At 59.9% G+C, this 9,807-nt stretch overlaps 1 protein-coding gene across 3 annotated transcripts; it reads left to right on the forward strand.

Annotated features, from left to right (window-relative positions):
* The first annotated feature begins 1 nt into the window (after position 1).
* Positions 2-9,098, forward strand: LOC104995948 (chromosome unknown open reading frame, human C1orf159). Of its 3 annotated transcripts, XM_010850018.1 has the most exons (10): positions 8-104; positions 197-285; positions 494-627; positions 1,781-1,856; positions 3,976-4,062; positions 4,370-4,435; positions 5,870-6,004; positions 6,649-6,674; positions 6,788-6,818; positions 7,911-9,098. In XM_010850018.1, exons 3-10 carry the CDS (start codon positions 517-519, stop codon positions 8,006-8,008), a joined length of 630 nt encoding a protein of 209 aa, XP_010848320.1. In that variant the 5' UTR covers positions 8-104; positions 197-285; positions 494-516; the 3' UTR covers positions 8,009-9,098. The 3 variants fall into 3 exon arrangements, with proteins under 3 accessions (XP_010848322.1, XP_010848320.1, XP_010848321.1); XM_010850020.1 differs by lacking the exon at positions 494-627 and having other exon boundaries at positions 2-104; XM_010850019.1 differs by lacking the exon at positions 8-104 and having other exon boundaries at positions 204-285; positions 494-600.
* Positions 9,099-9,807: the final 709 nt, after the last annotated feature.

A 9,807-nucleotide genomic window follows, 5' to 3' on the forward strand; every position in this document is an offset into this window, starting at 1 on the left:
TGGCTCCAGGGTTGTGACACTCTGGAGCCAGCGACCAACCCCCTGACTGCTGATCGAGGGTGTCGAGGGCCTGAATGTCTGCAGCCCTCATCCAAGAGGGCCAGGTAAGTGTCCTCTGCCCCAGCCCGCCTCCCTCAACCATGCCCTGCGCTGGCAGGTGGCACCTGCGGCCACACAGCACCCCTCTCTCTCACAGAGCCTGCACTCCGGGACATGGCGCTCCGGCGTGCCATCTTCCTGGCTGGCCTCCTGGTGGAAGTTGCTAGCAGAGCCTCAGGAACTGCGGTAAGCACCTGTCATGTGGCACGTGGGCCCTTCACCAGGGGGTCTTGCCCTTCTACCTGTGGGCGCCACCCTTGTCCCAGCCCCAGAGACACTGACTGTACACCCTGCAGGATTGGGGCCTGTGACTCTGGGTGGGCAGCTGACGCACGGGCCTACCCCTGGCCCCTGCTCCTCTCTGCCTGCTAGACCCTCCTTTCCCTCTGCCCAGCTGGACCTCTTCTTGGAGCTGAAATGGGGTCTCCACACAGCTGCCCACTGGCACTGGCCAGAGCTAGTGGGATGGACAGATGCCCGCTCCAGGCTCAACTTGGCCAGGTGACGACTACCAAGTCAGTGACACAGGTGTGCTGAGCAGTGGTTCCTGGAGGTGCCTGGCCACGTCTACACACACCCGGCTGCCCGTCTCCAGGATGGTGGGCCTTCCGGCCACTCTGCCTCAGCTGGGTTGGGTGGGACAGGACAGCTGAGCCTCCCTTCTCAGGCTTGGCCTGGCCCCCATGGCGCCCTCCATTTCTTGGCCACCCTTAGGCGCTCCTTGCCAGTCCTGGGCCAGGTCTTGGGAAACCTGGGTGAACACAGAGCAGAGCTGCCTGGAACGCCCTCTCGAGGCACCTCTAACCATCTGGTCTGTGAATGAAGCACCCACACCACCCACTCCTGCATGTGGGCCTGGCCAGCGTGTTTGCCCCTGAAGTGCTGCCTGGGGCAAACTTTTCCTCTGTGGGGGCCGAGCTGGAATCCCCCCAGGGGGTGTCTATTGCAGGAGCATCACTGAGGCGTCCAGGCCTGTGAGCTGTTTGGTCGGGAGGGAGGGGCAGACACATCATGAGAGCCACCCAGGCCTCTCACCAGGGAGGCCACGGGAGCCTGGGTTTATCTTCCTGAGTCACCACAGTCCAGAAACACATGTGCCTGTTTTCTTAGCAGCCTCATTTTTTGATTTCCAAAGCCACCAGCTGCAAGTGGCGACTAATAACTTCATGTTTGAAATGCCTGCCCTGTGCTTGCCTGTAGCTCACAAGGCAAGAGGTGGCAGCTCTGCCCCTGATCCAAGAGACCCCTGAGAAAGGGTGGCAGGGAGGCCCCGAGGGAGGGCAGCGGGCAGTGGAGGAGAGGTCTATCCCTGCCCACTAGGCTGCTCTAGCACATCCCTGATGGGCTCTCTGGGTCAGCCCGAGGGAGTCTCCTTCCTGCTCTTGGGAGTCTGGGTGCTGGGGAGAGTGCCCCAGCAGGTCCCAACCAGACACCTCAGTTGTGATTCAATCTCCAAACGCTTGCCAGAGAGCAAGTGCTGTCCCAGGGAGGGTCTGTGTGGTGTAGTCGTGTGTCCTGACCTCGCTCTAGGTCAGCAGGTGCAGTCCCCAGATGCTGACTATAAGAGGCTGGGCCCTGGGCGTAGGGGTGAGCTCTCTGGGAGCCCCTCTGTGGATACCACCCTGGGCCTGGCCCACACACACCACCTGGCCACAGAAACTCACCGCTGTCTCCCCTCTAGGGTCAGCAGCCTGAGTGCTGTGTGGATGCGGGGAACATCAACGCCACCTGCCCAGGCACTAGCCTGTGTGGCCCAGGTGAGCTTTGGTGTGAACCAGCCTAGGCGGCCTAGGGAAGGAGGGGCTGGGGTGTGGGCAGAGGCAGCAGGGTTGATGGAGCCTCATGATGGGAGTTGAGGGCAGAACCCCAGGAGGACACGGTGGCCTCGTCCTGGGAGGTAGGGGCAGGCAAGACTGCCTGTTACCCGCAGCGAGTTTCAGCTGGGTTGAGACAAGCTGACGTAAGATAGGAGCAGCAAAGTACACAAAACGTGTGAAGTTTTACGTGACTCAGGAGGAAATGAAGCCCCAAACGAGTGGCAGAACCTCAGTGCTAACACATCAGATTGAATGAGGAGATGATTGTGGGCAAGTGACTGAGACACTGGGGCAGCTGAAGGGGATCGAGGGGGATGGTGACAAGGCCCCTGAGTCCTGTCTCCTCCTGGTTGGGGGAAAGGGGCAGCTCTCATGGGGTTTGTTTCCTGCTTCTGGGAAGAAAAGGGAGGTCAGAGCACCCTTCTGGCACCTGCTGTTTTCTCATTGCCTCACCTCAAAACAATCTCTGTGCTGAAGTGGTGACATATTCTGGTTTCCTTCAGTCTCCACTTGAAACTTTACCTTCAGATAATGTCACATATTGAAAACCAAGTTGGTAGCCATGGAGAGATTTGGGTTAGAAGTTGTGGGACAGGAAATCAGCAAAAGAGAAAGAAAGCAGATGGAACCAGGCAATCACCGGCTCCCACGTTGTGCTGACCCTCAGTCCTGGGACAGGCCATCCCATAGACCACGTCAGAAAGAGGGTTGCGGGTGGGCTCCATCCACAGTGAGGCCTCTGCATGTGGGCAGCAGGTGGCGGCAGCATGGAAATCCTTGATACAGCCCGATTTTCTCTGGAACTTTCCAGAAGGCCCGCATGGCAGCAGGTTGCCGTGACCTGTTGAGTTGACTGCCCTGAAGGTCACATCCGTTTGCAGGGCTTTGGGAAAAGGCAGTTTTGGTTCTTGGTGATTCCAAGTCAGCAGGTGGACGAGAGGCAGAAACGTTAGTTTAGAGAGTCAGAGCCAGACTCTGGAGGAGCTGGGGATTTCAGGATCCAGTCCAGTTTATGGGGGCTGGACCTCAAGGTTGAAGAGCAGGACTGGAGTCTGCTGTCCACCAGCCAGACCAGTCTGCTACTGAAAGATCACTTCTCTCTACAGCCACCCCTTTCCACCAGAGAAAATCACAGTGACACAAAGTGACTTAAAAATAAGTCTATGCTCTTTAAATTGGGGCTGATTGTTTAAGAAATTTAGCCAAAGCAGTGATTGACCACATAGGCTCTTTTGAAGTCTACTTTGCTGGCCTCTTCACAAGGACTCTCAGATGGGACTTCTGAAGGCCTCTCGAATCCAGGAAGCCTAGCCGAGGACTCACCTCCAGACCTCACCTTAGTATCTTTAGGTTGGGGTGAATTCCCCCTTCCTGAGTCCCCATGTACCAAGGTTCCTGGCCTTTCTGGGCGGTGACCTTCCTTACTCACTGGGAAAGGTGGAGAGCCAGTGAGCCAGGCCCTGGGCTCTTTTCCAGGTGCTGTAAGGCTCCATAAAGTCAACCTTTGCTCCTTAAGTCTGGTCGCTAGTCCTGCCCTGCACACACAGCCCAGGGCCTCCTCGTGGTCAGCCACCCTGGCAGTTTTGCCAAGGAGCCCAGTTACCTTAGGGCTGGCCGAGGGAGCCCTCGAGGGTATTGCTGCCTTGGCAACAGGTCTGTGCCCAGGACCCCACATTCCTGGGCCTCCTTGAGATGCCTCCCTGACGTCTGCCCCTCCCAAGAAATGCCAAGTGAAGGAAAAAGAGTCCACCTGCTTCAGAAGAGAAGCCCGGTTCTTACAAGAAATGAAGGCCTATTCCTAATACTTGTAGATTCCATTCTTGTAGAAGCCGTTTCCAAGACGTCCAGTAAGGGGCCCATGGGGATCCCCAGGCAAGAAAAAGCAGGCTGTGGTTCCTGTGGAGGGGCTTCTTTTTCTGAAGTCCATCCTAACTTCCAGAATGGGTGAACTAGTGTTCTGGAATAAACATAGTTTTACAAACGCAAAGCATAGTGCTCCCTGAAGGCAGCCAGCTGGCGTGGCTGTGCTTCGAGCTGCCTCCCCTGTCCCCTGGCACAGGCTGCTACGGGCGCCCGGCTGAGGATGGGAGCATCAGCTGCGTCCAGTGCAGGAACGGAACCCACAACAGCTCCGAGTGCAGAGGCCGTACGTCCTTCCGCCCCTCTCCCCACCCCGTCCTCCAGCCTGCTTCTCCCCAGGGGGCCACACCTCCGAGTGCTGGAGGAAAGGGTGGGGATCCGGGTTGTTGTCCCCCGTCCTGGGACACTGTCCCCCCGTGGCCCCCAGAGTCCCCTCCCTGAGTCCTCATGTCCCTCAGAGCAGCTGTGGGGCAGGGGCTGCTCTGCCTCCATGGCCACCTCCCTTTCTCCTTTCTGGGCCACAGTTGCATTTGGGCTGCATCTCTGGCTCCCCGGGGTCCTCCAGCAGCACTGACTGCTGTGCTCCCCCACAGTTGCTGGCCGAGGTGCACAGTTCCCTGTGAACAAGAGCGCAGGGATGCCTGGGTGGCAGAGTGTTGGTAAGTGTCTCAGCTCACCACGCCAGTTCTGGGGAGATGCAGGGCACCATCAGCCGTTTCCAGTGCAGACACAGTCACCCGTGCTGGCCACAGCAGGGCCATGTCCACAGTCAAGGGCAGACTCCACCCCAGCCAAGAGCTCTGCACAGGACCCCGCCCTGCTCACAGAGCAGAGCCTGTGGTCTGGAGGCTTTATCAGCTTTGAAGTCAGGGTCTGGGGTTGATTCAAAAGGGTGGGTGTGGCTGGGGTCACTTGGCATGGGCCCCCACATGCCTCTGAACAGGCCATACGTCTTAACCTTTTGCCTTGCTCATAGCCACCACCCTGCCCAGGCCCCCCAGTCCCTGGGAGCCCAAGACGTATGGTTTTCCACGATGGGAAGACATCCTGAGGAACCCCAGCCCTGTCCCTGGGGGCTCCTCTAGGACGTAGGTCTCTGAAGAGACTACAGACACTGTAGGCAGAGAAAAGGGCCCTCTACGCCACCTGGTCCTCAGAGCAGACACAGGAGCCACCTCCTGGGCACTCTGGGCCCCAGCCTGCTCCTGCTGCCAGGAGTCCCATCGTACCTGAGACACCTGAGGAGCCACAGAGTGGCCAGGCCATGGGGGTATGGTACTCAGGCCACCCGAGGCCACTGCAGTCAGGGGGCAGGACTTGCCCTGGGCCTGGGGTTGATTCAAGAGGATGAGTGAGGCCACCTCCTCTTCTGAGGTGCTGGGGTCGTGATGGGGGTTATGATGGTCCAGACCCTGGTCCTTCAGCAGAGGACATGTTGACCTGGACCAATGGTTCAGGCCTTCCCTGCGAGTCTCAGAACTGGAAGCAAGTAGCCTTGTGCTGCTGTGGGCTGAACAGCAGCGTTAGGGCAGTTGGGCACAGACAGCCCCTGCCTCTTGCGATATGGGGCTGGGCCCTGCAGCGGAGGGGGGTAGGTAAGGCCCATGCAGTCCAGTGTTGAGCCCATTTCCTTTGTGGCAAATCTAGGCCAGTTTAGCTGGAATTCGTCCCTCCTGAGGCTCCAGTGTGGCCGTAGCTGGCCTCCTGTCTACATGGCAGGGTCAGAAGGGCGCTTGCCACAGGCTTCTGAACGCAAAGTCCCCCTGCTCGGCATCAGTCTGCCGGCTGTCCTGATCCTGTGGAGGTGGAGATGGCTGGTGTCCTGGTGCTGGGAAGGCCACCCGGGTGACAGTCGACAGGCGGGCCAGGGTCATCCTTGTGCCAGAGCTGTGGGGCCCTGAGTGGGTGCCAAGTAATGAGGAGGGGATGGAGAGCTTGAGCTGGGGACCCTGGACCTCTCGACAGCCCACCCCCTGAGAACTCCCCAGCTGACGCCTGGGGAGTCAGCTGAGTGCAGGGGACCTCTGCATGCAGGACCCTCAGCCCTGTGGGAGCCCAAGTGTGCACACCACCAGCCCTCACCTTGCTTGCAGGGGGCCCTCAGGTGGCCGCCTCCCTCTTCCTGGGGACGTTTCTCATCAGCTCGGGCCTTATCCTCTCTGTGGCTGCATTCTTCTACCTCAAGCGAGCCAGCAAGCTGCCCAAGGTCTTCTATGGAAGAAACAGAGGTACCCCCTCCTTCCAGGGGTCCCAGGGGAACAGCATGGGGCCGGGCTGAGATGCTGGTGTCTGGGGGCAAAGCTTCATCTCAGGCAGCCTAGAGGGGGCTGGGTTGTCACATGGCTCTCGTGTCAGGATGGGGGGGTGGTCACATCCTAGGAATGGTCTGTGTGGATGTCATGGGGTCTCACTGTGAAGGTGACGGTGGCAGACACTCTGCAGACTGGCTTGTCTGCTCCATGGAGATGGCAGGATGCTGGGGAGGGTAGTGGGTGGCTTGATTCAAGGCGATAAGGGGACACCATCCCAAGTGCAGGGGTAGGCTGAGGGCATCCACAGACACAGGAGTAGGGACTGGAGTGAGCCTGGATCCAGGGACCCTCTGCAGGCTTGTGGACCCCCAGGCTAAGGGATACACGGACACCTGCCTAGGCTGAGAGGACCCCTCCACAGGCTGATGGGCCCTCAATACCTGCTTAGGCTGAGGGGACCCTTCCTAAGCTGAGGCTCCCCCAGGCTATGCCCCCTCAGGCTGAGGGACCCCCACAGGCTGAGGGCTCCCCAAGTGAGGCTCCCTTAGGCTACGTGCCACACCCCGCTCAGGCTGAGGGAGCTCTGTGGCCTCCAGGTGACACCTGTGCTCTCCCTGCAGCTCCCGCCCTGCAGCCTGGCGAAGCCGTAAGTACCCAATGGGCAGGCGGAGGCCCTGTGTCTGTACATCTGGGTGTCTGTCCGTCTGGACTGGTGGTCGTCCTGCCCACAGTTCTCACTGTGCCTTTTCTCTTTTCAAGGCCGTGATGATTCCCCCACCTCAGTCCTCAGGTACGTCAGCTCCTCCTACCCCACATCCTATCGGGTGCCTTGTCTCTGGTGAGAATTTCCCTTTTATTCCTCAGATGCTCAGTGTGTCAAGGGTTCCCAACATGGGTCCAGAGTCACCTCTGCCACCCTCTGCCCTTCTCCAGGACCCCGCTCTGCCCGAGCCAGGAGCTGGTGGCTCGCACCGGCTCTCCTACGGCCCCTCCAGGGTGACGGGCACTTTAGTTTGACCGTGTCATCTGTGTCACGGTTGATGCCGTGAGTAGGGAGGTCGCAGCCACAAGCCACAGAGCAGGCGTCACCCGCCTCCTCCCCAGACTGTTCCTGCCACCATGCAGAGATCTGGAGTGGGGACAGGTGGGGACGTCCTCCTTTGGGGGACAGAGAAGTTACTCTGTCAAGGCTAGATCTGCTCTGTCCGGTGAAACACACATCTCATTTCTTCCGAGTGGCGCCGTGTCCAAGCACAGGTGCCTGTATTGTCTCCCGCAATGGCCATAACAAAGTCTGCAAATTGGGGCTCGAGAGGACAGAAGTGTCTTCTCTCACAGTCCTGGAGGCCAGAAGTCACAAGTCCAGGTGTGGGCAGAGCCGCTCCTTCCAGAGGCTCTGGGGCGGGTCCCTCCTGCCTCTTCTGACCTCTGGGATTGCAGGTGTCCCTGGGCTTGTGGCCACATCCCTCTGGCCATTGCCCCACCTTCCACTGGCTTCTCCCCTCTGGGTCTCCTGCTCTCTGCCTCCCTCTCATGAGGACATTGGACACTGGATTTAGGGCCCATCAGATAATCAGATCTGCCAAGACCATTTCTCCAAGTGAGGTCACATCCCCAGCTTCTGGACCTTAGGACGGGTACACTGCAGGGGGCCACCGTCCACCCTCTAGCACATCACGACCTGTGCCTTTGTGTTTTAGGAGAGCCAGACCCTTGCCCTGGCCAAGGGGCTTCAGGTTTCCAGGAGGTGGAGCTCAGTGGGCTTCCACCCCCATTCCCCTGTGGCTGCCCACCCCCACTCCCGTGAGCCCCAGGGAAGTCTGCTGCCCTCCTGCCATGTCAGGCCCTGCTCTGACCCCGCCTGTCTCTGACTCTATTTCAGTGCGGAAGCCGCGCTACGTCCGGCGTGAGCGGCCCTTGGACAGGGATGTGGGCCCCACCACTGTCTCCTCTGTGGAGGCCCGGGTGAGCAACGTCTGACCCCAAGGTCCACCCACAGCTCCACGCACCGCAGAGGAGGGGCCCCCATGCACAAAGGCTGGGTGCTGCCCAGCGAGGCCTCAGGATGGGCCCAGACATGGCCCTGGCTTGGCTCGTCTGATTACAGCCACATATGCAAAGGGAGAGCCACCCACCTGCAGGGCTTCCTTACCGCACGTGTCACTCAGTGTGACCAACCTGGAGCATCACTCCAGCCTCTGCCCCTGAGCCCAGGTGGGGAGCCAGGCAAATGGGGTCTGGGCCCCATGAGAGAGACAGCCTGCAGGACCCCGGGTGCTCCTCCGCCCTGGAGCCCATGGTGAGCAGATACGTTGCATCCTTTCTGAGAGCAGTGAGGCCCAGGCCTTTGAGGTTCCAGCTGCGTCCACATGGAGGTGGGACCTGGGGACTACCTGCCCACCCCAGGCTCAGGCACCACAGGCTGTGCTGCGTTGCTGCCCAGTCCCAGGAGCTGCAGGACTGAGCTGCTTGGCTTCCTGCTGACTCCTGTCTGTGTTCAAGCAGAAACGCATTTTGTACAGAAGTCCAAGAGGCACGCTGCCCTCATGTGAGCCCTGCCTGGGCCCCAGGCGCTACAGGTCCTCATCCACCTGGGGATGGAAACTGGCCTGAAACTGCTGGAGGTCAAGGTCCCCCAGGGATGTGTCCACCCAGGGCCACATTTACCTGTGACTGCTGCCTGGAAGCCTGGACTGGCTCATCACGCCAGCCTCCCAAGGACCTCGCTGGCTGGCAGTCCTGTCTGGCTGCCCCCACCCTGAGGCACCAGCCAAGGTTCCCGTGGAGACTGGAGTGTTGGGGCACCCGCTGCATGCGGGTGGAGTGTGGCCTGGCCTCCCCAGAATCTCTACTGGGACTGCTGTCTCCTCCTTCAGGATCTGGTCCGAGTCCGTGCCGCCCAAGACAGGGCCTGTGTGGCCAGCCTCCCAGCTTCTGCACCGTGATTCCCACTGGAGCCTTTGCAGTTTCTGGACATGAGCTCGGTCACCAGGACATGAATGGATGACTAGCTGGTGGTCATGAGGGGCAACCACCTGAAATTAGCGTCAATAAACCACTCAGGCCTTTCTTACTGCTCCAGGGTTCCCTGTTCCTCAGCAAGGAGGAAGCCTCTCACGGGAGATGGGGAGCTCCTGACGAGGACCCAGACCCCCACCCTGCAGGCAGCCCCCAGTCCTGAGGATGTTATGGGAGAAGGGGGCTTGTCCCAAGTGACCTCGTGTAAGTAGGAGATCCCAGTGGCCCCCAGTTGTCAGGACGGAGATAGGGAAGCGTGTGGGTGCCTCTTAGGGAGGTTTTTCTGTGAAGAGACCGTGCCTGTGCAGACACGACAACCATGGGGCATGCATGGTGCCTGGCTCACAGCCCAAGGAGGAAGGTACACATGGGCACAGAGTGCAGGCCAGCATCAGCTGTCACCTTTGGGAGGCGAGAATGGGTGAGTGACCCTTGGAGGGGCTGGCGAGCACGGGGATGTTTGCCGACTGGTGGCTTCATCCCAGGCATCCCAGCCCGTCCTCAGGACAGAGCGGGGGCAGGGCAGAGAGCCTGGACTGCCTGGTCTGAGGTTTGCAGCCATTGCACACCCCCCGGGGGGTGTCTGTGTGGCCCTGGGCCTGGGCACGTGGGAGTACATCAGCATACTAGGGCTTGGGGGAGGCTCCGCCCTCTCTTCTGGGGACAGCGGCCTGGAACCACCTGCCTCCGCAGCCGACAGCCTTGAAGGGCTGTGGGGTTCCCATGGAGGTCCTGTGGATGCAAGATGACCCTTGGCTTCC

This window comes from Bison bison, unplaced genomic scaffold (genome assembly GCF_000754665.1).
Source record: "Bison bison bison isolate TAMUID 2011002044 unplaced genomic scaffold, Bison_UMD1.0 scf7180017864289, whole genome shotgun sequence".
NCBI classification, from domain to species: domain Eukaryota; kingdom Metazoa; phylum Chordata; class Mammalia; order Artiodactyla; family Bovidae; genus Bison; species Bison bison.